Raw genomic sequence first — 27,879 nt, forward strand, 5'->3', positions numbered from 1 at the left:
TTCACATCGAACGTTACAAAACCGGTCGCGATTTATAAAAGAACATAAAAACTTTATTATGGTCCATAATACCAGGTATAGCAGTTACATTTATGAAATATTATTAGAATATTTGCGGCACTATATAGGCTACGTAATCACGTAAATAACAATACATATCTTACATCCATTCTTTTTACTCGTACTGCGTATATAGTGTGGCGTAAAATTTTCACTGCGACGTAAATTTCGTCGCGTTCTTAGATCTGGTACATACACGAACGCCGCAATTTATTTTTACGACCATCGGCCAGAGATTACAGTACAGGCTTCGATGGACGCTGGACGGACTATACACAGTAGTGGTAGCAACGTAAATCGGCCATTACGGATAATGAATAGAATGCTGAACAAGCAAATTCATTTTAGAGTAACTCGTTAAAGTACTATGTACAAGAATACGTTAAAACTACCAGGAGACTATAGCAGTATATTACATCGACACGTTTCATCTGCACAGTCTCGAGTATAAGAATGCCGGAATCATTCATGACATACACATTGCATACACATTACACTGGTTCGAGGCGAGTTAAACGTCTAATGGATTTCGAACGCGCGCGAAATAATCGTTGCTTACAGCCGTGAGCGCGAAACGCGTTTGTGGTACGTTTCACTCTTTACCATTATCGATAAATACGAAAAAATCAAGAGAGAAAAAGACGATGAGATTATGCGATTATTCCTCCGCCCTATGACGAGATTAAGAAGAAAATACTGAATTCAGTCTAAGCGATAAGATTACTTTCTCGATCCTGTCCGGTGTTTCGTGGCACAGCTCTGCGCGGATTAGCGAAATCGATGATCAGAAACGAAGAAGATAGTTTGTACGATGAATAAGCCCGATAAGATGGAAATCGAAAGGAAATGAGTACAACAGCTCATCGTGCGATGCAATCGTCGTTGGGCTTTTCCTCTTCCGCAAAACTGAAAGGGACACAGTCTATATCACAGAAACGGAATCGTCCGTTCCCACGGCAGTCTTTTTATCGTCGCTATTATCGTTAGCCTGTTCAGTGGAGACTAGAGACACGTCCTTCGGCAGGACCAAGGACTCTTCGCCGATCGGCGCAGCGGCCTCGACTAGATTCTCGACAGAGGCCGCCGCCGTCGGCTCGTCGTGGCAAAAGCTTCTACGGAGGGACTGTTGGGTTCGTGCAGTCCCTCTTCTAATGCTACTGCGAAGTAAATTCGCGACATCGACCGCGGTCAGGTTCGAGCTGCTGGACGAGGCGGTGCAGGGGTGTCGCCGGGTCCTATCTAGGGTCGAATGCGTTCGCTCGATCGAGCACCCGACCGTGCTGCTGCCGATTCTCGTTGTTCTGTCGATCGTGTTAGGCCTATGCCTTTCCATTCCGTTGTTCCGCGTGCTCGTGACAGACACCTCTGTCCTCGCTTCGGTCACGTGAATCGCCACGTCCTGCGTCTGTCTGCCCTGGTTCATCTCGACGAGGACGGTAGCGTAATCGGGGGGCGGTGGTTGTAACGCGGGCCTCTGTCGCGGCGCGCTGCTCTCCCCGAGCACGTTCGCTATCCGTCTCACGCTTCTCCGGAAACTCTGCCGCAACATCTTCGCTATCCTTGCTCCCGTCGCCGTGGTGTAACTCGGCGGTGGTGTGTACTTTGGTGGAGGATCCTCGAACGGTACCTCCGTAGTCGCGGTCACGATGCCGTTGCCGTGGATACTGGTACTCGTGTCGTTCCCGATGTGCGTTTGACCGTCCCGTGGACCGTTCGGCTCCAAAAACGGCCGATACAGCAGTTGAATTCTCTGTGAAATCGAGATTTCACCAATTTTAACATACGACTGATCATTCGCGGATAAGACGAGAAGCGCGGCAGTTTGTTAGTCTGTAAGCATGTCTGCGTGAAAGCAACGAAACAGGTGCCAAGGGTGATCTGGTTAAAAACGAGAACTTACGCCGTTACACTGCTCGCAGTGATTTACATTAACTTCCACTTGATTGTTCTAACGTTAGCACAAACAGAACAAACGAGTGGTTCGTGTTAATAATTAATGTTAGCATGTTAGCAAGAGAGATTAAGAATACGATAGGATTTAATAGATTAAAGCATTAGTACACGCCAACGTAATATGTACCCCCTAATACATACTATCAGTTTGGAGAAACTTATTAGAATTCTTACATCAAATATGTCTGGTGGACCGTTGTTCAAGTATCGGCAGGTCTGTATAATAGCCACCGCCGGTATAGTTAATATTGGTATCAGTTGAATAGCCGCTCCAAGTTGCCTTGCCCATATAGCCCAGTAATCTCTGGTAGTTCGCCGATAAGAGTAAAGCTCGCGAAAGCCGGCGTTCTTGAAAACCGTGATGCTAAGTACCTGTCGACGTAAAATGAATCATTTTCTTCTATCGATCTTCCACGCACACCTCTTCAACGAGAACATACCATAAGAATGACCGGCAGTACGACGTTCCACGTGAACGACAGGAGGGGGCCAGCCCAGTGTCTGAGACATCGACCGGTCGGTGGGAACAATTCAGCGACCACCGCTTCACCGCTATGCGGACGTCCTCGCACCGCGAACACAGCACCGACTTGCACCAAGTATAGGATCATTATCCACCATGAACCACCCATCGTGTAGTCCAGATAATACACGACGTGTATGCCCAGCTGCAAATAGATGGATTAAAACATTTATAAAACTTTCTACGTTCGTTTATTCAACTTTGGTCGATTGCTGCGCTAATTTACTATCCGGTGTACAGCACAATAATTTCTACTGTTCTTAAGTGTGAATAGATAGTTCACGACGCGAGCAATGGCGTGGATGCACTCGTTTTTATATCCCTCACTTGGATGTCCAAAAATAACGCGTCGTTCATTACGTATCCAGAGTATCGCGTCAGAGTCGTGTGCGGGATAAACATATAAATTCCTGATTCTTTGTCCACATTCTCAGGGTTAGTCTTATCATGGCCAACAGCCTTCACGAGCTTTTTTACATCGTTCGCGGGATTCTCTTGATTTCTCAACGTAACAGTGGCTTTGAGTATGCAAGGCCAATCCAGCAGCGGATCCCACTTCCCGTGTTCCACGCGCAGGCAGCCGATAACGTGTCGGTCTTTCCACTGCCCTATACCGTTCAGATATACCTCCATCCTCAGCGTATACCCATACTCTTTATTAAAGAATCTCGGACTGTAAATCGAGCAGCCGTTTTCCTTCGCGTCGGTCATCTTTTCCTTGTAACGGTCGATCCGCCATAGGAGCCTGCCGTTAGTCGGGAAACGATCGAAGCACTCGCGCTCGCATTGGCACTCGACAAACTCCGACATATTAGATCTAGAGCTCTCCTGTACCAGCTCCTCCAGATACTTCAGATTCTCTTTCGTCTGAAATTTCAATCCTTTAATATTGCTCCCTTGGTCGGCGACGATCGCCGAGTGTTTCTTTATTTCCTCTTCGATAGCGTTCACCCTTTCAGTCAGCTCTTTCTGCTGCGTCATCGATTCCTTCGAGCTCTTGCACCTCATTTCCAGTTCCAGCTTGAGATCGTGAATCAACTGTTGCTGCTCTTGCCACATCCCAGTCACGTGTACGCTCTCTTGCGCCAGAAAAGCCTTCAGATCTTTTAGCTCTATGCACCAATTACCCAGCACTTCGTCGTGTTTATTCTGCTCCTCGGTTAGCTCGACCGTTAGGTGGTTCAACTGTTCCGAGATTTCTTGGAAATATAAACTGGTACGTTGCTTCATGCTGTCGCAAGTGAATTCCATGTCGTCCAATCTCTGGCTCAACAACGCATCGTATCGCCGACGGTCCTCTGCCGTTTCCGTAACTTGCGATCGCAGTGCGTCGATCGAGTCTTGCTGGGAGTAGAGCAACCTCAGACACTGAGCTAATCTATCCTGCAGGCTCCTGCGTTCCATTTCTTCGTTGTTTATCGCAGAACGGAGCAGCGTCAGCGTGGAGAATACCTTGTCCCTCCACAACGAATCCTGGACCTCCTTTATCTGACTGTTCCGTTTAGAGCTGTTCCTCTCGCACGCCCTTCGATGTTCCTCCATGTTTTTCCGGGGCACGTAAACCCCACACTTGAAGGTACATTCTTCTAAAACCGACCCACAGTGTTTCATGTGGTCGGGGAGGTGTCTTTCCTCGAGAAACTCGTTGCAGAAATAGCAAGGCACGCTACGGCGTATCACAGAATTCACGCGATTACTCATTTTTCGATTCAGCCACGGTGCCTCTCGCGATACTGATAGAAACGGTTAATCAAGTTAGCGCCCAGCCTGGTAATCCTTATCGGAGTAAATAAAATGTTGCCGGGCCTGTCTGATAAGAGAGGACCAACACCGATTCACCGTGAATCATACAACAGTATTTCAAACAGAACGCACGCGTTATCTGCCATGTGTGCCGATAGTAAGACCGTTAGCTGCGCCGAGGATAGTTACAACTATCTGTACGCGTATGTTTCAACAGACGTCTAAAAGAAATGTTTCGTAGGCTACCATACGAATCGCCACTGTACAGAAAGAAAGATCATTAAAACTTCTATTTACCTCCGTGGCCATGGGTAAACCTAATATGTAAGCACAAGCGCAGCTGAAGAAGGTGATGGTAGTTTCCCAGAGTTTCATCATTTTTGTATTGATAGCCATGATACCAGTTATCACGCAGTGCCATATCGCTAGCTGTAATATGAGAAATTGCACGCACGTGTTCCACTAACAACTTCTATTTCACGGGCTGGGATATTACATCGCATACCTGTTGAGCTATTCCAAATAGAATGAGGATGAAGTAGAACAGCACCGCCCAGAATGGCGACACTTGCTCGGTGCCCAGTAATGCCAGCGTCGCGGGGACCAATTCGGTGGAGAGCCTTAACACTTGATAACCAGATTCGACGTTGATGTCCGCGCCGGGACGCGTCACGCGCTCCCCGACGATAAACGACGCGTGGGCCATAAATCTTTCCGGCGTGCTGCTAAATCCCGGCGGGGCTGGCTGGTTCACGGGCCTCATAAACACGTAAGACGATATTCTTTCTGAAATGGAAGCGCGCTATCTATAGAGGTGGTTAGGGCTGACGACACATAGAGGCGAGAGCAGTGCGCTGGAAATATTTAGCGATAGCGAACGCCCCACTTACCGAACGAGCTCGGAATGTAAATGTATCCGTGGTGTCTGAGGATCTGTACGCAAGTGTTGGCCAGAAAAGCCGCGAGAAGTAGGACCACGATGGTCAGCACGATCACGAGGCTGGTGTCCCGCTGTAGAAGATGCTTGTGCTTGTTATGGGCTGCAATCTGGAAAACCGGGGGAGAATTATCAGTAGCTAATGAAATACGCAGAGGTTCGCGTGGCATCCTGCGCGGCAATTACCTGCATAGCAGCCGCGCCGAGTAGCCCCCAGGTGAGGAAAACTTCGATGGATGCTGCCAGCCATGATTTCCCGTTAATGAAGAACTCGGCCCAGACGGTGGCAGGAAAGAGCTGATCTATGGAACCCGGCGGTGTCAAGCCGAGCAGTTTCGTGCAGAGCACTAACGTACCAAACACAGGCACCAACGTGAATACGTACACTACTTTCCCGTACGATCTTAGTCCTGAAACGATAGTCGAATGTCAAACCGATACGGCGCAAGCGTAAGTAGGTACCTGCTACAGTAAACCTCGACTCGTTTAATCGAATACCTTTGCTCAACGAAACGAACACGATCATCCAAACGACGGCCAAGTTGAAAGCCACTTGAAACTTTAACGTCACGACGCCGGAGTTCGATTCGTTTAAATGGTGTCTCTGCAACACGACTCCGCTGAAGTAATCCGGCACTGTTTCGTACAGTTTGTACATGGTGCTAGTATTCTGCGCAGGCTTGTCCTCTCTGTACAAGGAAAACGGTTCTGCCCACCGGTACTTGTCCTGCTTCGTTATAAACGAGTCCCTGTAAAGGCAGAGGAAACTCCTTGCAATGCTTGTCGAACGTCTCCGAGAGCTGGGGACACTATTCCCCCGAATCGCAGCCCCGCGAAAGGGGAACCGAGGCAACGTACCTAAAGTACACGAACATCCAGGACACCCCGACGATGCTGTAGATGCCGATAAACGCTTGTGCAGTCAAGAGAGCGATACCGACACCCTGAAACAGGGGCGAAATCTTCCACATATCCACGGAACCAGCCGCTAATCTTTGACCCAGGCACATGTGCAACGTCAACAGTGGAATGCCCAATACCAGAGATAAAATCAGGAACTGTACAATGAAATTTGCTGGAAAGAGAGAAAACGGAGTTACGGCTCATTAGTCCCAGACTAACCGACCCACCTCCCCGCCGCCCACGGCCCGTACTCACCTCCGAATTGTATGCTAAGGATAGAGAATCTACTTATATTAAAGAGACCAAGGGTGCAGCTGAGGCACGCCAAGGCGGGACTAAGCGCGTGAGGCCACTTCCCCAATGGATTTGCATCCTCGTCCTCGTCTTCGCCTCTGTCCTCGTCCCTGTCCACGTCCCTTTGCCGTTCGCATATTCTGCAGAAAAGTGAAGCAGAAACATTAGACGAACGACACGGTAAAGGCAGTGCATCGGTCCAACCCAACGCGGGCCGCTGCTCGTGAAAATAAAAGGTACCTAAACGGCAGTAAGGCGACGTGAAACACACGAGGTACACGCTGCGCTACTCATGCCGACGCGTGCCCATCGATTCCCGATAAGAGTGTAAAGTAATCAAGCCGGAGGTCGTATCGATCTGTGGTTAAACTGGGTCGAACGTAATTGCACCGCGTTTGTCACTATTGCCGAAGTAAATTCACGGTCGGTCGGGACCGCGTTGCGGCAAGCCTGCATCATCGTTTCCCAAACTTGGATCCGCTTGTCCCACTCTCTTCAAGGTTGCGAGGAACGCGATGTCCAGGCGACTACTCGACGTTACGAGGAAACGGAGAGGCGAATCGCAGAGAGCAGAAGGCACAGGATCTGACGGCAGAGTGCCGATAACAGATGGGGAATCAGCGCGGTACCGTTATCACGGATAGAGAGGCGAATACTTAAAGAGGGGCCGAGCCCTCCTACGTGGATCCTGCTTAAACGCGCGGCGCGACCTTGTTTTGCTGGAAGAATACGGAAACTTAGTACGTCGCCTGTCGCCGCCTTCGCTGCACCGATCTCGCGGCCCGTCTGACGTTTTAGACGACCGATCCTGAATTATTCATACGCGTATAAATGCGAGGATCTCCGTCGATCCCGGATAACGAATCCTTATTACCGCGCGCTATCTCGCCGGCCAGCGTGGAAACCTCTTCCGCCGCGGGTAAACCGTTCTGCTCCGTTTTTATTTCATGCCAGCTCGGAGCGAACGGAAGGTACATCGGGAATTTACTACGTGAAACGTGGAGGACACTGCGCCGCGGAACTCGCCGCTGACGTCAAACGGCGGGGCTCGAGCCCCGAAAACACGAAGGCTGGCTAGAAATGCCGGCAACAGAAACAAGATGTCTTATCGATTAATCGATAAACTGACCGCTCCTAGCTTCTAATGACCGCGGTACCTCCGCCCCATAATAGTGCACGCGATTCGAGGCACGCGAACCGTAGATTCCACGCGATAGCCGATCGATTGCTCCACGTTTTTCTCCCTTCTCGGGCTGGAGTCCGAGTTGCCATTGGATGGGCGAAATTACTGTGGAGAAACACGGCGACAGAGCAGAACGGTTTCTTTCTTTAAGGACAGCAGCGTGCATCATCTGTGCCGTACTTGCGGCAGGATAATTGGTCGACGGTTACGCGGCTTATCTGTAATTGAGCATGAGTTCCCCAAGGCGAAACGCGTCAAATTGGACGAGGATTAGTTAGGTAGTGTCAAGGGGAGGCAAGGCTCAATGGCAACGAGTACTTCTACACGGGAAATGCTTGCTCCTCGGGAGCGAGCCAAACGGCAAGTCTCGGAATCAGAAACTGTCTCGAGGTTCGGTTGCTGGAAAGTCGAGCGACCGAGGCACTCGCACGCGTTCGTACGTACCTGTACAGGGAGTACGCAAGTATATCAAGCAACAGCAGTTTGCCTTCGACGGCCGAAGAAATGTTTACCGGTGGAATTGACGGTGGGCCTTGGCGTGGACGCGGGGTCCCGAAAGAAGACAAATATTTGCGCGCCGAGCACGAAGCATTTGCGAATAAACGCTCGGTTTCAGCCTTGAGATAGGCGCGATATGCTCGCGACGTATGCGATAGATGATAGATCGTAAGCGCGAAGTGAAGAGAGCTGCGTAGCCAATGGACTTTACCCGGAAATTATGCGTGTTTTCTTGATTCCCATTAAATGAATCACGCACGCGAGCGTAATGAGCGTTGCCTCCGAGATGAAATTTTGCGCTTCTAATAACGCTAGGGAAGCATAGGAGCGGAGTGGCGGCTTAGAGGGCGATGCAATTGGGATTGGAATCGGATCGTGGGAACGAACGCGACGCGCGAGATCGTGCTCCGGCCGCGTTTATACGGCCCAGCAGCCGATTCCGCGTCGATCGAGCCGAGGACGTATTCGTCGGTCCTTATATTACAAGTTTCTCCGACAACTGCTGGCAAATCTTTCCCATAATGCTCGAGCACATAGTACCTAGCAGAAGCACGTTCGAGTGGGAGGTGTTTCAAGCGCTGTTACGTCAGCCGCTGCGCGATGCTAAGTGTACTTTAAATAATGCTCGAATGAAGATCGAGCTGGCTCGAGTTAGACGGTATCGATGACGCGATAATTCTACTGAACCGGCTGGTTCGCACCAGCCAGACGACGGATTTGACAACCTTGATTCGAATTTGTCGGCAGCGATCGAGCACCCATTTGAAACGATCATCGCGTCGCCTTCCTACCTTCCCTACGAGTAAACCGACTACGGACAGTTTCGGAGCCTTGATCGCACAACTGCTTAGCTCCAGGGTCCGGACTTGACTCGATTTCTCAAGGGAAACGAGTCATCGGTGATCGGCAAGATCGAAAAAGGTTAAATCTGTCGTTGAAAGCAATCGACAGAGATCTCGTAACGAGTAAAAATAATCGTGACGGTAATCGGTTAACGCGATCGAACGTAGCTGGTAGGGTGTTTGGACTTGGGCGAGTAAAATATATATCTGCGACTAACTCCGCGGCAATCGCCGTGAATTTTCGAATTTTCCCACGTTCGTCTATTCAAACCTCCAAGCCCTTGGAAGGCTACTCGCCTCTGCTGCTGCGTGTAGCGAACGAGAGAGGATCGCTGAACCGTTTAAACTGCTTGAAACAGTGTGAATTCGTATGATCGATACCTGATACGATGCCTACGTTGACTACAGTAAAAGTACTGGCGGCAGATCGCTGGATCGTGGTTCATCCTGAACACATGTCACGCCAACAACGTCAATGACCCTCCGTTTCCACGTTTGTCTATCGATTTTCCTCTTCCTACGATCGCTTCTATTGCCCCAACTTCCTTCCAGGAACACTCATTCACTGATAGTAATGGCTAATACAACCGGCACGGGCAACGGGTCAACCACCCGTACTGTTTCCCTTGGAACTTTATCGTCTCCTTCTCTATAACGAATCCGCGATCAACTTCGGACGTTAACGAGACTCGGGCGAAATTGCGGTGGAAAAGAGACTCGTGCGAAATAACAGTTCTCGACGGTGGCTTCAAGGTTCCGCCGCCATGGCTTTAACGAGCTAAGAACAATCGAATTTCAAAACCGTACGTTTCCGGTCCTCTCGCTTTCTGGAGAGGACTTCGCGGCTTCGCTCGTCACTGGTCTATTGTCCCGACCGTAGGATCGGTTTCTCGGCCTGTTTTCACGTTCGCGCGAACCCGTGCGTCGCTTCGTCTCGTCTCTGCTCTTTTTGTACCCGCGCGTTTCTTCGTTTTCCAAAGGCAGTCGGCGGTACCAGTCCCGCGCAACTCCAGCAACTTTCCGTTCAGAAGTCCTTCCTCGTTCGTGGCACAGCGCGTGCCCTGCCAAAATATTTCCAAGCCGAGCTTACCAGCCAGGTGGCTCGTGGCCGATTCGCGGAGCACGTAGATTCTCCGTCACCAGGAGTCGCCGTTCGTTCAACTGTTTTCCCGAGAAGCGCGTAATCCGGTGCACAGGTAGTTTGGAAAAGCTGCGGCAGATTTCCGGCCCGGTAGAGTCCTCGCACTGCGCGAACAAGTCGGAGCTTTTTACTCGGGCACGTGGCCTCTCTGTGCGACGATCGATTGCGCGGTTAAGGCAACCTACGCTCGCCGAGATCTAAGAACGACTAATACGACGCTCCGGGCGTAATCCTTGGACGACCATCGTCGGTTCGCAGACAGCCACGCGAACGTGCCTCGTTCCTCTTAATTTCGCCGCGAGCTTAGATTCGCGCAGCATCGCCATCCCAGCGAATTATCGCGCGCGCCGTGCAACGCAACGTCCGCAACTCCGCCTCTCGTGTCTGGCAGGTAGGCAGGTAAAACGAAAAAAAAAAAAAAAAAAGAAACAGTGCAGACAGTTGGTGACCGCCTCACCTTCGCAACGGCTAGGGACGTTACGTGCCGCGTCTCGATCGATCCACGAACAATCGAGCAGCCGAGCGTTTTTCACTGGTCCCTGGCACAACAGCGTGTCGCGTTACCGGGGACGAACCTTGAAGATTCCACGATCGTTCGCGCTTCCAACGGCCTGCCCCGTACTGGCCACGCTATTCCCGGTGAACCGCGCATATCTACGTAGAATCCCTCTGAAGCCGATGTATAACTGTACCTGGTTAGAGTCACGTGACGAGCAAGGCAGAAGAGTGCACGTGAAACGCTCACGCGCTCGATCGCTCGTCCAGGAGCTCGTCAGGTGCTACGATCGCCCGTCATCGATCGCCGCCAACGACATCCCCGTCCGCGCCGGTTACTCAAATTTCCGACCGACTGTTAATCGATCCGCCGCTGGACGGCTCACCGGTACGTTCACCTCGGCTGCTTTAGCCGAAACTGCCTCGCGGAGTGGCGTGAACTACCGATTTCGTGGGTAATGTAGCTACTCTTTCCGCGCCTCTACACCTTGGCGCGTTTAGAGGCAAAGTAGTGAATCGCTGTCGTGAGTAACCGACTCTGTTTTCGACGGCTCGCGTCCTCCGCGACGCTACAGGGAAACGATTAGCTCGCTGAGCTGCAAATTGCGGCCCGAAGATGTTTACGCGGCAGGTGTAGTTGTTGGTTTCGTTCGGGCAACGCGATCGCGCATCACGGTATTATGAAACGGAGAACTGCGGACTACGACAGGACGAAGCGGATCGGATTGAGAAAGCAGCGGTTGATTAATCGTTCGGGAGAAGGATCGGGACGACGGTCTTTCGACAGAGCTGTAGACCTTGGCATCGCAGACACTTTGTTCGCAATCTCCAGTCGGATGCTGTCTCCTTTGTTGTCACGCGGAAAACAATGAGCCGATAGCTCGGTGCAGCTGCGACGCGGTATCAGGGCAGCAGCGAATGCAGGAGGTGAACGCTTGCACGCGCTGCAACCGATGGCGATGCAAATGCATCGGCGACCGGCGTGCAAGTGTATCGCAAACTTTATTTATAGCGTATCGTGGCTCGCCGTTTCGCGTCAACTGTAGGTACGAAAAAGAGATTTCCCGTGGTCGTTCCGACGAGTCCCCATGTCCCAATATGCAGAGAAGCGAGCAAATGAAATGCCCTCGGGTGCGCTGCTGTCTTAAGGGGAGGTTCGGGTCTAAAAATCGAGATTTTGTTTGTTTCATTTTTCGAATCTTCAACCTTTTAGGGATAAGTGTTCAAAAGGATTTGTTGAAATTCGTAAAATTCCAGAAGTTATAGGCATTTGAGTAGCGACAAATGCATGGGTAACAACCGGCCACTCGGCGCTCACGTAAAACTTTAAACGCGTTTTTCTCGAAACAGTGTTCTCAAAATCGGTGGGACCTGTATCTCCAAAAGTTATTATTCGATTCGACTGAAACTTTTTTTATTTTGAAAAATATACTTCTGGCTAGGGAGGAAACCAGAAAAAATACAAAAAAATGACAATTTATATTTTTTAAAGGCGTTGAAAGGAAGAACAATATAGGGAAAAAGTGATTTCAAACTTCAGGTGTCGTTATTTTGTAAATAAATGACATTTTTGTAATTTTTCGCCCCCCTCCCCCAGCCAAAAGTATATTCTTCAAAATAAAAAAAGTTTCAATCGAATCGAATAATAACTTTTGGAGATATAGGTCCCACCGATTTGGACAAATTTTTTGGCACCTCGACTTTAACGACTCCCCAGTGCCGTCTGCAATGATTAATTATAAAACAAAAAATATATTTCTATAACTTAAGACATCCTTAATACAACGCAAAAAGTCCCATTAAATTATATACAGTAGTTTTCCTTTAATTAATTCCTAAAGATCACCTATTTTTATGGGCTCTAGACCGGAACCTCCTTAAGCTCTCGCTGAGTACATTGCTTTTTACGTGTACACTCGATGGATCATCGACTCGCAGAAACCGAAGCTGCTTTGGGAAATCATGGGATCACGAATTCGCGGGGATCGTTGAACGATGTGATTCACGCAACTATGACGAGCGGACAAGCAAGTATGAACGGTAAGTCCGAGGGTCCGTTATGCGCTAGCACTCTACCAGTTGGTGGGTAGAATCACACTCAAAGACGAGCAAGGCGTGTTGCAATGCCTTCGATGAGGATCGTCTAGGTGCGTTTCAGTTTCGTAAGTTTTTTCTTTGTATGCAACCGGCAAAGTGAGAACGGTTAGCTCCGAACGTACATACGCTAGTCACTAATTTCCCACCGTTTCTCGTCGCATGCGACCGAAGAATGGAGGACGAAAACCCCGACGCGGTACAATGAAAATTGTTCGCAGTGAAATTACGTCCCGGCGGCACGTACGAGCCGAAAAGCTTGACGCAACACGGTGCCTGCAACGTGGAGGAAAATGCTCGGTAAATACAAGTGGTACGATGACCCACATGATGCGCCGAGCCGCGACGCGACGCGCGGTGTCATGCAATTGGAGCAAGGAAACGTGACAATGCGTTCGCCGTTTGTTTTCGAGCAACAAGCCGGTGTGTTGCAAATCAAGACGACACCGTGCCGACAGAAGCGAATGTCATTCATGCTGAACGCCACGAGGCGTTATTGCGTATCGAGTTCCGTATAAGTCGGACGCTCCACAGTGGCGAATTCGCCCGAAATCAATGCAGCGTGCGTAGCGTTGGATTTCGAGCGGAGCAGAAGGCGACCTGATATAGGGTAATAAAGTTCAACTGAAGGATTCGTGGCCTTTCGACTTTCCCAAGCGACGAAACCACCCCTGTCTCAGAACTCGGGGTTTTTCCCGATTTTTGATCCCAATTTTTCCCGAACTTGATCGTCGACTTGACGACTCATTCGGTTAGAAGTAAGCGTCTTGAGCGATTGTGCTTTTCGTCCGCTCGACAACTTTTCTCCAGAGAAGTTTTTTTGTGTTACATATTCAAATAAACAGTACTCTTTGTTGAGTTTTATTAAGGCGCGTAATTTATTACTACCCTCGCGCCTCCCACCTCAATGACCAAAAGTAAACAAGATTTCTTTTTTATTTTAAACATCTGTGAATTGCGCTTGATTCATAAAATATCAGAGCATGTTTTTCCATGAAAATCAATATCTAATCTGTAATTTTCTAAGAGTTATGCAACTTCAAACTTAATAGCGTTAGAAATTTGTTGTCAGCTAAAATTACAAATTATGTTATTACCCCTCGCCCTAGATAAATTTGTATTTACATTAATTGTATTGTTTCTGAAATATTTCTGCAGCTGTGGCGGATAAAAATATAAGAGCTGTATATCTTTTTCTTTCTTCGAGCGAATAGTCGCGTATCAAGCGAGATCAAACTTCGGTTTCTTTTTAAAAGTAAAGTTTAAAGGTCACGGGGGGAGTTCTGATTGAAATTAGCTGCGACAATCTGCGACCTTCCCAGTCCTATCGCACATTTGTAAATATTAATTTTGTCGACATTTCCTAATTCTTAAGTTAAAAACATTTTATTATAACAGTCATTGTGTGCGATTAAATATCACGTAGAATGTGTTTTATGTAATTATAAAAGTATACATGTATAATTGAATGTTTTGAAAATATTATAATGGTTTAAATCGAAACCTTGCATTAAAAAAGTACACGAATAGCTTTCTAGAGTCATACTATTGTAATTTATTTCAACAATTTAGCTTAGATTTGAAGATATTAGGTTTGGCCACGATTTCGGGCAAATTGTGCGCTCGTGGGACAGAAACGGGCGAAACACATTCGTGGCCTTCTCGTCAACCTCCTGTGCGCGACTCCATCCATGCACCTATCTACCTATATGCAGTCAACGCGATACGATACAACTTGCAACTCGTTAGAATTCGTTGCAGCGAGAAATTCCATTTCAAGTTTCTTCATTGGTCGTGCACGAGACGGTGATACCGCAAAAGCCAGGCACGAGACGACTTTCGTCTCAGTTTCGTCTCGTTTTCCACCGCAGAAAAATTTCCACGGCTCACGTCTGTAAGATTGAATGCTCTGTACGATCGCCCAATATAAATAAGACCAGCAGAACCGAAAGCCACACGTAACACAGGCGATCGCGCGTTGACTGTATTTAAATCAGATTAACTGAAAGCTGACTATTCGTATCAATGATCGCCTTCTAATTACGAAACTAGCCGTGTCCATCGAGATCATCCTAACGATCGCGTGTAGGTTTTTTGTTTGCATTTCTACAGCAACGTTCAAAGCCCCTGATGCATGATTTCGAGTCGCGTAGGAAGATAACAGACACGGCGCATCGGTGCTAATAGAATGTTGTGCACAAGGCACGCCGATGTGCAACATTATTGATACCCGACCGCTCTGTTTCGGTCGTAGCGCACACGAAAGCAACTATAATAATTACCGCGGGGCGGTCATTAAATTTCGCTTCGCCGCTTCTTGCATTCGCGTAATTACGCGGCCACTGACTCGCTGCTCTTTGCTTTCGATCACGACGCACTCGCGCCATAAAGTTCGGTTTATGAACGCGCGCGGCTATCAAGTAATTAAAGTCCCCGAAGGGAGCAGCCTGGGTATCTATCCCACCGAGCAATCATTTCCCAAAGTGCTACTGAAACCACACCCGATAATTATGCGTCAACGGAAGGAGACGCGCCTCTGTAATCGTCTAATCGTTTCGCGAGGGCCAATTCTTTTCGGACAGTGCCAAATGCTTTCTCGCGTACCGTAAACTGCGGTGACTTTGCCCACTTTTCGGAGAAACTTTATTTTATTTTATTGTGAAGTAATTAGAACATATGGCGTTTTGTAATCGATAGCAATAATTTGTCCAAGGTCAAACGAAAAAACCAATAGCGAATTCAATCATATGGTAATTTTTCAGTCGGAGTATAAAATTACATAAATAAAAGTTTGTTTCCAAGTGAATTTTGTGATCTCCGAAGTTTGTGCTGTTGAGAGAAAATAAACCTTAGAATCTCGTACAAAATTGTTGCACAATGCTAAATATTTGATATGATCCACATATTTTATCTTTTTTTGTAGGAGATGCCGAGAGTTTATAAACCTAAGCTTGGAAGTCGGTCATACCGAAATTATTCCGACAAAAAATTAGAGCTGGCGTTAAAAGCAATGGCGGAAGAAGGTTTGTCGGGGAGAAAAGCCGCCGAAGTTTATAAGATTCCCCGGAAAACTCTCGGCAATAAGTTCAGGGGTTTATTCGTCAAAAAATGGGGGGCACAGACATGTTTTTCGGCGTCGGAGGAGAAGCCAATAGTTTGAAGAAACAAACATACATTCAGCGACGACATTTCGGCTTTTTTAAAAAAATTTTTAAAACATGTTTTGATAATACTAGTCTTATGTATCCATTAGAATAAGAACGATTGCTAAATCATAACTCAACAATGAATTTTAGGCATGTTTTCACTGAAAAATTTCACGTGGGCAAAGACAGCCCAACCGAGCGGGTAACTTTGCCCACCATATTTTTGGCATTTTAAAAGCGTACGTTTAAGTAAAGAATTTTTTTAAAAGCCTATTTAAATCTACACGCCATCTACCGTATAATAGTATTTTTCAAAAAAAAAAAATTTAATACACTAGGAGTGCTAAAAGAGTTATTTGAAGTTGAAAAGTGGGCAAAGTCACCCCAGTTTACGGTACCTACCAGGACACCTCCGGTGCCTTTTTAACGGTATTTCGTGATTATATCCTCGGGGCTTGGACCTAATAGGATTCACGAGCACGGAAATTGCGATTACATACTCCGCTTCTCCAGGGAACAGTTTTAATTTCTGTTCGTGTCGCGAGATGAATTCACGCGGAAATGGGCTATTTTCGCGCCACCAGCGTGCACGGATTGTGGGACGTGTTAGCGACGTTGCCCAAACGATTCGCGTAAAAGAAAGTATCCTATCGGTGGGAAGTAGTCACTAGTCGTACATGGGAGTACCTACCATTTCACGACTAGCAATTGGATCCGGAATTTCGGCCGTCGTTACGTATTCATTGCGCGGCTGTGCGTACAAGACACGTAATGTGCAGTTGCATCCAACGTGTGGCGGGCAATGATAGTGCGTAGGAAGGTGGACCGGAGCCACGCACTCTGGCCGCTACATCGCCACCAGAGCGACAAAGAGAGGAGAGGAGAGGAGAAGCAAAAGAGAGAAAGGGAAGTAAACGTGCACGCCCATACTTGCCAAGCCCCGATGCACTTATTATGCGACGCGGGTGTGTGCATCGCCGCGCCGATCCGAACGTCTAGCCTACCCAAGCCGCTTGAAATTGAAAAGCACCTTCTCAATAACAGTACGCTCCGCTTCGCGCTTTAACCCAAATTGCCATCCAATCAGAACAGAGTTCAAGCGGCCTTACCATTCTTTATCCACAGCGAGACGATCATTGACCGCGCATCCAACCAAATATCGTACAACCTCAACTTAACGCGCGCACGCTTCTTCCGTCACGGCTAAGTTACATATGCACGCGTTGCATGACTAATGCGCAATGGAACAGTGAATAGCCGACCTACATGCAGCACCTACAAATCACACGGGCGAATGCGATCGAACTGATAGCTTTCGGCAGACGGGACACGACTTTCCTTCTAACTTCTAACAAAGGCCCACCGTGCCACGGACGGGGCCCCTATCGCTAAGAACGACACAATGACTTCTCACTTATTGGCGCTTCAATTCTAATATAAACTACAACAGCGGCGCACTCAGGATTTAATCCTCGGGGTAGCCGAGTTGAAGGGATACAAATATTTTCAATCCAAATTCAATAAAATTCATTAGGTAGTTGGAGAAATTTATTTAAAGGATAAAGAATCCAGTTCTCCTTTCTTCTTACAAAGCCCCTTGTTTGGGGGGTGCCAGACCTCCCTCTGGGTGCGCCACTGAACTACAACGGGCGGATTACTTGATTCAATACACCACGAATCGACGACTGAAGTGTCAACCTCGTGGAGAGTGTCGAAGACACCCGCTTTCTAAAGTTTAACGCGGCAGGCGCGTCTTTTATTTCGAAGCAGATATTATCGTCCGGAGTTCTAGAATCCTAGAGCTCTGGAGTCTAGAAAAAAAACACACGCGTTTAAGACGTTCCTAAGGCTCCAAGACTTGTACCCCCGTTCGGTCTCGCTCTACTTACTCGCCATTATCGAACGTACGGATTGCCGTGGCAAGAGATGTTACCCAGCGACAATTCTACGGAACTTTTTCACGTGATGGCATACAGTCGATTATTCAATCCGGCAAAGTGATTCCCGCTGGCACGGAAACGTGACAGAAGGAAGTTCATCGCGCTCGAACAATAGCGCTTGTCAAACTTCTGTAATTGGCTCGAACCGCTTCGTGTTCCCAACTTTCTCCGAATACACTGCCAGGCGCAGCTTTATAATCGTATCGAATTCCCGCGCGCACATGTGCTCCTCCGTTCAAACATTCGAAGGGCCCCCAGCTTTGCACAGCCCTCTACGCTTCTGCCGCGAGAGAAACGCCACCGAAAGCCAAAGCCGAAAAGGCTTTTTAATATCCTCGGGGAAAGTTCGCGTAACGAAAGACACGGCTGGAGGACCAAGGGTGAGAGAAACCGGTTGCCCACTCGTTAACTACGATGAATCTTTCTATCTGACTTCCACATCGGATCTTACGAGAATTTTAGATTCACCGCGATGGAGATTTTCATACACTTTCCTTTATACAGTCCACTGTGCTTCGTTCAATTTTTACCTTCGCTAGCAGACGAGCGAAGTGAACAGAATTTTCTACAATGCGATGCGAATATTTACGTTTGCATTTTGTACGCGAGATACCTTTCAAAACGCCAAGAAATGCTCGAGGAAAAAAACGAAGCATAGTTAGTTCTAGCGAACAGTTGCAATGCTGCAGTGTTTAGCTCGCCCTTGTTGATAAGAAAAAATCGTTAGAGCGTACGAAGGAATTGGTGTCGGTGTTACGAATACCTGATGCTCGGCTGCCGAGGTGAACTCGAACAAAGGCAACGGCTTCGCTTGGGAAATAATCAATAAGAAGAAATGTTGGTGTTGCACGTGTACGCCACTCTAATGCAACCGCTGACCACGCGTTCCTCTCAAAATATATCGTACTGCCATTGCCGAATCAAAATTCCCTGTACAATTCTCAAAAGAAGACGATTAAGGCGCGCAAACGGCAAAAGCAGTGAATTTCTTTTTTCTCTATAGAAACTTTCCAAACACGGTATTAGACTCGGAAATCTCTGTGGACGTTTAGTGAAAATCTGTTATCAATGGTGAAACCTCCGAGAGAATGAAAACGCGATTATTACACCCGTATACCGTTAAGGGAGCTACATCGGACAGTACCGTTGACCTGGAGCCGCGCGTTCCCGTATTACAGCTGACCCAAAAACCACTCTCATTGTTCGAAGATCGAGGCAATTACGCGTCGTACTCCTATTTACATACAAGAGTAGGGAAACACGGGTGTACTCCTACTCTCTCGAATATATTAGTAATATGGTAAAAGGTTACAATCTCCACAAGTAAGTACGCGTATATCTAAATGCGAGTCGCACGGAGAACTCAATTTCAGATCCCGAGACCTTCCTTCTGGTAGGCTAGACGCTCTACCTAGCCTGAGAAGTATTGAGCATGGAAATGGGTATCGAAAGTAGAGGAGGCGATTGTAACTATTACGACAAAGGAGAAAAGAATGGCCGTTTACGGCAACGGTGCGTGCACGATAGAGCTGAATGAAAGAAAGGTGGGCGTGCCATCATCGGGGCACGGATACGCCGACGGTCACGGTTCGGGAAACGATCGTTTCTTTGAACTTTCTCGATTCGCAAGAAGCGTGTGTACATCAGCCGGTTAATCGGCGAAGCCAGGTCTACGACACCGAGAAACGCGCCGCCTGATCTGCTCATTGAGAGAGAAACCGTTCCATCCACTCGGCCGCAAACCGGCCGGACTATCCGGCGAGACGCTAATCTCTCCCGGTCAGCGCAGCGCGCGCGTTCAGGTATCAGAGATATTGGAGACATTAGGGGCGGTAAATGGAAGAAAAGTGGCTACGTAGAGTGACGGTCTCGTTGACAGAGAAATTCATAAGCGTAAGGCGTTATCGAGTACGGTGGCGTCAGCTGACTCTGGCCCTCCCTTTTATCGATCGTTTATCAAAAGTAATGCAACGGAACTACTGCGGCAGGTGATTACAAAACACCGCATTGCGAAGTGTTGGCCGGCGTGCTCGGGAAAGCATGGTGTCAGTTCGAATGCCTTTGGAATCTTAGATCGTCGACTATAAAGCATCCGCGCTATTGTAAATCGTTTACAGGAAATATTGGAAGAAGGCTGGAGTGCAGGGCGCTTTACGCGCAGCTCGACGAGAAGTTTTCTCACGTCGCCGTCGGAGACGCGTAGAAGGGACTTGTTCCGACTTCTCCGTCCGGAGATCGTGCTCCGCGACGCTAGATTGTGGATTGCGCAACAGGTTACACGGTTCATCGACGGCGAAACAATCTCGGAGCGATCGAGATCATCGACCCTTTACGGACACGATCGAATCGCACGCAACAACGTCTACTGTTTTCTCACGAATACGGTAACAGTTCGACCACCTCGACGTACCAGGGTGTATGTAGATTCTGATGTAGCCGAGAAACAAGAGCATTCCTGTACGTTTGTGCAGATACTATGAACATTGTGGAAATAAGAATAGGGCAAAGGTAATTTCGCGTGCTCGAGCAATCGATGCGCGTGGAATTAGTGGCGGTTCGCTATTCTCGGCTTTGACAGCGCAACGAATAATTTAGGGTTGTATCGACCCTCGATGCTTCGTGCATCGGGGAGGGGGAGATGTGATTAATTGATGTGATTAGTACGCGAAGGAAACTGAGTTTCATCCGAAGGTTAGGCGCACGTCGTAACGCGTTGCGCGAAGCGTGTCACCCCGCAGGCGGAAGTGCAAAGGAGTGCGCATAACCAACCGGTGCAACGACGCTATCTAGAGTTGTCGCAACATCCATTGTAAATTATTCCTGACACGCGTACATTTCGACTGCAAGAGTGACTCGGTATGCACGGATTTGTCCGTTAAACGGTGTAGGTAACGCTACTTGGATACACGTATCAGCGCAATCCCTCCCCTTGTGGGAGTAAGTTTCTGGATTAATTTCCTAACACCTTGCCCACGAACTGTATCGACGGTTTGCGTAAGAGGGATCCGAGGCGCGAGCGGTGTCAAGCTATGGATGAGCAACCACCAGCAGCAAACAAGCAACTCGTTAAGCCAATTCTCGTTTCCGGCGAGTGTGGTAATAGGATTGAACGCGAGAGGACCAAACGCGCGATTTCTGGGTTTAACGATCGTTTAATTGCCCTGCAAACAGAAAAAAACGATGCAAAACGATTTAAGATAACAGTTGCCGAGAACCGTAGGTTCAGTGCCCTGGTATAAATGTTTGATCCAGGGAGAAGTTGACGAGCGAACGGGATCGGTGGAAATGTTAAAAGAAATGGGGGACTCACCGTCTGGAAGCGATACGCTGCGGGCTGGTGACCGTGCTGGAAGGTGGACTCGTGGAAGCACCGCCGAAAGAGCTGGAGCACGTCGTGGTCCCCGAAGTGGTTGTGTCACTGGCCGTGGCTGTGGACAGGACGCTGCTCTGCCTGGAGGATAGCTCGCGACTCCTGCTTCCTTGAGATCGACTTCCCCTAGGTTGCCGGCCGGCTGTTCGCGGGGGTACCAAGTTGGAACCGTTGACATTCCGGACGGGAGCACTGGACGGCCTAAGGAGGGTGCCGGAAGTGCCGTTTGTCTGCGCGGCTAGGATCTCCGGCGCGATCAGAGCAATGTCCGGCAGAGAGTTTGGCGCGGACACTATGGCGCCGCGGCGGTTGTTCAAATCGGCGGCGCGTTGCCGCTCGGCACCTTCCGGTAGTCTCAAGTGCCGTAAACGTCTCATGGAGGCCCTGACCCATGAATTAACCACGGCGGTTGCATTGTCGCGGGTCTCCCGGTGGACGGGTTCGTTGATCGCGTTACAACGCACCGCTTCGTCGCGATTGTTGTCCCCCGCGTTGAGATCGGGCAGCGGGTCGGAGGGGGACCATCTCGGCGAACCACCAACAACTAGGGACTTTGCCGTCCCGGAGACGGACATCGCGGCACTGCAGCCCGCATCGGTAGCACGATGCTCACGGCCGCGCCTGCGCCTTGAATTCTCATTGGTGGGGGATGTACTCCCTCCCCGGTATGGTTCGGTGTTCTCCCGAACCGCGTCAACCGCAACGGGTGCTAACGATGTTTCCGTGGGTCGCGAGCACTCCACTTCCTCTAACCACGACCAGTCCACTTCCGAACACTCCGAACAACCATCCTCCGGGCTCACCGACGACCCCTCCTCCGCCGATAAGCTGTAAACAACAAACGAGATCGTTACCGTCTCAATAGCAATTCCTCGCTTTCCAACAATCAATTATATAGGCTGAAATAATTAAGAGCTACTTTGTTAGCCCGGTAAAGGTACTCGGCCCGATTGGACACCCCGCGGTTTTCCCGCTGAAAAGAAATCGCTCCCCAAATGAACAGCCGCGACCTACGGCTCGTGCAGCGAAAGTTCTAAGCGACAATCCTTTGTTTCTCAGGCGTGGCTGCACGTGCCACTTGAGGGTTCTGCTTGACGCCAAGTCAACTTCAATCCACGCTTCTCGCGCACGACTCTCCAGTCTCCTGCCGCTACTTCCGCCTGCAGACAGTGCAGACCACTTTTGTCGCGCAACAAATGCCCCTATGGGATCCGAGGCGAGACCGCAGCCTCAAAAGCTTTCTTCCACCCTTCCATCTGATCCCCGTGAACACCGCCGCGCCAGTACCCCTTACATCCGCCTATCGACTATCATTCCTACTGGCAACAACACGAATGAAAATGGCCAAGCTATCGAAAGAACGGCTGACCCTTCACCTCCGTTTCCGCTTGTAAAACCGTGATTCAGCTCGGGCGACTCTCTTCGCCCTTTACACTACATTAACTCGACACGCTTACCGGACTTGTGTTTGTTCTTCCTATCGCGTTTTTCATAACTACGACTCTAGCGTTGCCCACGACTCTCTAATTGAAACCGCGAACGTACAAGCAGTTTCCGCACTCAGGGACGAAACATTGAAACTGGAATGTTAGCAAGGTCTAATCAGTCGCCCCTCGTACCTCGAAATGAAACTGGATTGCCGATGAACAGCATTAGAAGTCGACGCCTCGCAGTTGTACTCTCCCGAACTGGAGGACCTGTGGAACTGAGGAATAGCGTCCTTGGGCACGGTCTTCAGACTAATTCCTTCGGTCCAAGATTTACGGTGGACGCGCTGAAACGATCCTCTTCCGAGGGCTCGAGCAAACGCCCCTTCGTCGCGACGTTCCTTCATATTTGTCTTGTTGTCTGCTTCGAGCTCGCGATCTACGGAAGCGGACTTGATCTTCCTCTTTATGCTTTCGCGGAAATGGTCCGAGTCGGAGGACAATTCGAAAGCCGGATTATCCAAATCGGCGTCCTCCTTCCGAGCGAACGAGTTGTCCGATGCCTGCCAATTTAAAGTTTGCAGCGAACCGCGATGGTGATTTAGCAAATCGTCGTTTTCGGAACGCGCGAACGACACCGATCCACTTAGGGAGTCCCCGAGCTCGTCGCAACGATCGTAACCAGGTTCGAGCTGGTCCTCGGCGTCGTCGTGTTCAGCGAGGAAATTGAACGCGTCGCTGATTTGCCGCGCCTCGAACGTTTCGTCCTCGCGCTTCTCCGAGCCGCACCGACGTACATCCGCGCGATTCGGCGCGCTCCCATGGTCGACCGTGTCTTGGTGCTCCTCGTTAATATCGGCGCAGGTCTTCCGTATAACTGGTTCCAAGTTTCTGGTAATGTCGCGGACTCTCTTTATCGTGTCGGACGAGACGACGTCGATCCTCTTTCGAATCGGCACCACCTGGTCGTGGCCCAGCGTCACCAATACGTCCCCGTTGTCGCTCACGCTCTGCACTTGCTCCTGCTTCCTGGTCAGCGACAGCGTTTGCTCCAACTTCGGCGGACACACGTCGAGAAGGTGCTCCAGCTCGTCGGGCAATGATTCCTGAGCCGCCACCCGCGGCACGCACACGTCGTTCCCGAGGTCGATCAGATCGCCGTCCTCGCTCGATGTCATTTTGCGCTGGTTAACTCCTGGAACGGGAAAATCAAAACGCTCGTTACTCTGCTACGTGTATTCCTTAATTATTTTCCTACATCTTCATTAATTATCTTTCGATTCGAGGAAGCGAGGTCTGGTTCTGCTTCGAAGCTCTAGGTGCCTAGGATCTAGCATCGTGCCACGGGCAAAGTGGGCCGGCCGACAGTTTTTCTCTCCACCGCCGACCGTCTGAACCTGTCCCACATTCGCGTGACCCGGCCGCGGATGATTCCCGTCATATCCCAATGCGATCCCGATCGCGATTCACGACCGATTCTGCGCCCGTTTTTCTAGCCATTCGCGGGAACCACCGAGCAGAGTTGGGCATTAGTCGAATAAATTTTTATTCGACTACATTTTTACTCGACTACACTTTATTCGACTACATTTTTATCCGAATGAACTCGAATAAAAATTTCGAATACAGTGAAGTTATTCGAGAATAACGAATAAATTTTTAATCGTTATTCGTTATTCGAAGGACTGTTGTGGCGACTAAAGCGACACGAATAAGCGGGGGTCAGAACACGAGCCGCTACGGCTCGGGTCCCGAGGCCCACGGCCTTCGGCCGGGCCGAGGGGGGTATCTAGAGGCAAGGGGAACACTTTTACGAGTGTAGCTACTCGAGCCAAAGCGGCTTATTCGTGATGCTTAGTCGCCGCGGTGGTCCTTCGAATAACGAATAACGAGAAACGAATAACGAATAAAAATTTAATCGAATATAAATTTAGTCGACTAAAAGTTTATTCGTTATTCTCGAATAACTTCACTGTATTCGAAATTTTTATTCAAAGGTTAGTCGAAGAATAATTTAGTGGAATAATGCTGAACCCTGCCACCGAGGAAGATATAGCGGTCGACTCACCGTTTGGAAAGTATCGAAGAAGGTTACGAAAAATCCATACGGATGCCATGCTCTGATAATTACCGATTTAAAGCAGAGTTGAACTGTACGGTAGAAAGAAGCACGTGTGAATGGCGGACAATCGAGGAAAATAAGCCGCAGCTTCGTCGACGTGTCTTATTATTAGCAACTATTAACGACGCGGTGCTAAAGACAATTTGCGAGCTTGAATCATTCGTGTAGGACGCATCCGGAAGATCTGCTGATCGATAGAGACTCTATAAACGCAATAAGGGCATAATAAGTACGCAGAGCGGAAAATTTAATATTAGAATGTTCTCTGTCGACGATGATACTCTTAAATTCATTCGATTACGATAGTAACGCGATGGTCTGATGTAATGATCTTACTCGGTAGAGGATTACTAGCTATGTAGTGAAACAGTCACCTAGCGACGATAACACGACGACTCCCCGCTTTATTGTCGACGAGATCAATGGAATTTGCTGTGCTAGGCGCGAGGCTCCAGGGTTTGTTGAACCCTTAATCCCATCGTATCGGAAAAGGGATTTATAATGGACGGAAAGTAGAGCAGAAGGCAAGAAACATTGAAACCTGTGCAAAGAATTAAAGTAAGCATCATTGAGTAGTTTCTACCTCTGAAATGGTTCTCAACGAACCTTTAATAATGAACATTAATTTACTAAAACAATGCCCGGGGAGGGGGCTAGCTTAATCCGATCGTCAAAATTTACAAGTCGCGTCGCGGTCGTACCGAAGTTTGCAGAGTGTATGACTCACTCGTTAATTGATTCATTTGCCTCGGCACTTACAAACAAGAGAGAACGTTGTCTCTCTATCGTTGTACCCTTAAATGATTCCTGCCTCGATGCCTACGAATAGCGTTCGCAAATGCATGGGTAAACGCGGTGGCCATGTCACTGTACATGTTCTAGTAATGGACAAGCACGGCGCACGCGAAAACGAAGTAGGTAGGCAGTTTTGGGGAATCCGGCATACCGTAAGTTTTGATAGAAATCGAGCGACACTGTGACGGTCGATACGTCAAGAGCAGCCCGTTGCCAGCACACTTGCCCAGGTAACAGGTAAACCAGTAACCGGACCTTCTCAGCTGGCAACGGCTCTACATAGCTCATTCGTGAATCACGACCCAGGACAGCCCCTCCGGAATATTCTTACAAGGCTTCCAGCTAATCGACATCGTGAAATATTAACGCTGGGTGGTGTCCGAAAAATACAACGATAGAAAGCGCAAATAAACTTTTCTCGTTCGGGGCGTCGCTTTTCAAGTAGCTACCCGACTTCAATCTCACGCCTTTGTGCAAATTGTATAATACAGAGCTACGATAAATAACTAAGTACCCTCTAATTGTAAGCATGACACGTAGGTACTACTTAGGTGATTCGTACGAGCCGATTAATCGAAATATGCGCATTGCTTTCCAGTCTTTAGCCCGGATGAATTCATCATCCTGTAAATTTATCTTATCTGCTCTGGAACATTCCGACCGCATTTCATTTATGGTATTCGATTCTTTGCGTGGAGACATCAATGATGAGGAACAGAGCGCAGGATCATGGCCAGAGAAAACACTTGTATACACAATTATTATTCTGCGCCAGAGATTCTTTCACTTTTCCGTTGATAATGCACGATAAGAAACGCGATGACTATCGATAGTATCGTTACGCGTTCGAAGGCCAGCTTACTTTTGGATACTTGCAGCCAGCTTCTATTTTTAAACTGAAACGTTACGTATGAAACTGTTCTACATTATCACATTACCGTGTACACGCTCCACATAATAAATACTGGCAGACGTACCTTCGTTTCCTCTTGATCCACTCCTCTAACCACAATATCCAGAAATCGGGACTCCAGTGGTTCCACTAAAGCTGATCGCGCAATATTCAGCGCTGCCGGTGATAAGAGATTTCATTTCTTGACTCAATATCATCGGAGGCACAGATATACTCGTAAAGACCGGGTTTAATAGATTAAAAGTCAAATTACTTCACTCATGATCGACCGAGTTGTTCGCGCGGATCACGGCAGTTACGTGTATACGTATAATATTAGGGGTGTGCCGTTTCTTTCTTTCACCTACGCCATTTTACCGTACGAAAATCTGTATTTACATGCACGAGTACGTGATCGAACGGCTGCAAGCGATCTACGTTCCCCGAGATGCAACGGTGACTCTCTAAAATTCTTGAACCGATCGACACCGAGCATAACGCCATCTAAAAATATTGCGAGCCCACTTGGCCGCGAGCGCGCCTATTAAAACAGAAAGAAAGTTTTATTCTGCTCACTCGCAATGGCTTTTCCCCGTGGATCATGATTCTTTTTATCCATCAGTGAAAAGTAGGCGTTCGTTACGCGGCTCTGAAAGGGCACTCGTGTTCAAATTGTCCGGATGGTTCGATTCCACCTCGAAGCGACGGAATTTCCACTATCTCGTCGTATAGTTGAAAGGGAGACTAGGTAGTGATCCATCCATCTCTGAATCCACTTCTACCGCATCACCGATTCAAAATCGATAACGATCCGCTTGTTTCGCGAATCTTACGCGATTCTCTCTTTAAATAAGTTGCAGTTCCATTTTGCATTCGCGAGCTCCGTTATTCTTGGCACTGGTTGACGCCGTCGCTCGAAAAATTAGACGGGGCACTCGCGTGATTTCGATAGCAGGATTGTAGCCATCGAACCTACAACGTTCGTTCCTCGATCTACGTGATTTTAAAGGGCACGTATTCGTCTCTCTCGCGCGCTCTCTTATCCCCTCTATACTTTCGCGTCTTTGTCTGAGAGCTCCAACGAATTGTTCGCTACAATACGGCACGAAAATCATACGAAACGAGTAGATACACTTCACGGTGTCCGCGTAAGGCACGCACTGAGAAAGAACGAACGTCGGCAAGGAGAGCCCGATGCGTGCATTCACCAATTCACTGCCGATCTTTGGTGTGTATCGGTGTGTGCGTGCTTACTTGCCTGCCTGCCTGCCTGGCTGCCTGGCCTGCCTATACCAACCATACCCGCCAGCCCGCTGGCTCGCTCGCTTGCTTACACATTCGAAGGAGAGTAGTATACGCAGACCCAATGGCGGAGAGAAAGGGAAGCAAGAGGAAAGAAGCAAAGAATAGAGAGAGGGTGAAAAAGAGTAGGCGACTTCGAGCGAGAACAAGTATGGGCGAAAGCGGACACGCGAACCACAAGATTTACCGAGCGACGGCACTACCTCGCTTTAATCCTCA

The 27,879-nt window shown here is 48.7% G+C and overlaps 2 protein-coding genes and 1 long non-coding RNA gene across 6 annotated transcripts; 1 reads left to right on the plus strand and 2 right to left on the minus strand.

Annotated features, from left to right (window-relative positions):
• Positions 1-31: 31 nt before the first annotated feature.
• On the minus strand, positions 32-27,513 carry LOC143368808 (uncharacterized). 4 transcript variants are annotated; one of them, XM_076811892.1, is made up of 13 exons: positions 26,935-27,513; positions 22,742-23,744; positions 21,063-21,950; positions 6,375-6,553; positions 6,075-6,291; positions 5,715-5,965; positions 5,403-5,626; positions 5,170-5,326; positions 4,785-5,065; positions 4,577-4,708; positions 2,454-2,681; positions 2,188-2,385; positions 32-1,810 (listed from the first exon to the last, which is right to left on the minus strand). In XM_076811892.1, exons 1-13 carry the CDS (start codon positions 26,975-26,977, stop codon positions 983-985), a joined length of 4,629 nt encoding a protein of 1,542 aa, XP_076668007.1. In that variant the 5' UTR covers positions 26,978-27,513; the 3' UTR covers positions 32-982. The 4 variants fall into 4 exon arrangements, with proteins under 4 accessions (XP_076668007.1, XP_076668008.1, XP_076668009.1 ...); XM_076811893.1 differs by having other exon boundaries at positions 26,444-27,512; XM_076811894.1 differs by lacking the exon at positions 26,935-27,513 and adding an exon at positions 26,329-26,401.
• Positions 2,645-4,505, minus strand: LOC143368815 (TNF receptor-associated factor 5-like). Its single transcript, XM_076811913.1, has one exon. It carries the CDS (start codon positions 4,235-4,237, stop codon positions 2,816-2,818), a length of 1,422 nt encoding a protein of 473 aa, XP_076668028.1. The 5' UTR covers positions 4,238-4,505; the 3' UTR covers positions 2,645-2,815.
• LOC143368817 (uncharacterized) lies at positions 23,780-26,448 on the plus strand. The gene is made up of 3 exons (XR_013085294.1): positions 23,780-24,070; positions 24,600-25,229; positions 25,554-26,448. It is a non-coding gene; the product is annotated as an uncharacterized LOC143368817 (long non-coding RNA).
• Positions 27,514-27,879: the final 366 nt, after the last annotated feature.

Source organism: Andrena cerasifolii, chromosome 5, assembly GCF_050908995.1.
Source record: "Andrena cerasifolii isolate SP2316 chromosome 5, iyAndCera1_principal, whole genome shotgun sequence".
Lineage (NCBI taxonomy): Eukaryota > Metazoa > Arthropoda > Insecta > Hymenoptera > Andrenidae > Andrena > Andrena cerasifolii.

Excerpts from the sequence above, each read along its gene's own strand:
- LOC143368815 (XM_076811913.1), bottom strand. The coding sequence starts at position 4,237 with ATGAGTAATCGCGTGAATTCTGTGATACGCCGTAGCGTGCCTTGCTAT.
- LOC143368808 (XM_076811891.1), bottom strand. The coding sequence starts at position 24,666 with ATGGCATCCGTATGGATTTTTCGTAACCTTCTTCGATACTTTCCAAAC. Across the intron at positions 2,682-4,576 it reads GTTTACCCATGGCCACGGAG|CTGGGCATACACGTCGTGTA; the intron begins GTAAATAGAAGT and ends ATCTATTTGCAG. Across the intron at positions 1,811-2,187 it reads GTCCACCAGACATATTTGAT|AGAATTCAACTGCTGTATCG; the intron begins GTAAGAATTCTA and ends TCGATTTCACAG.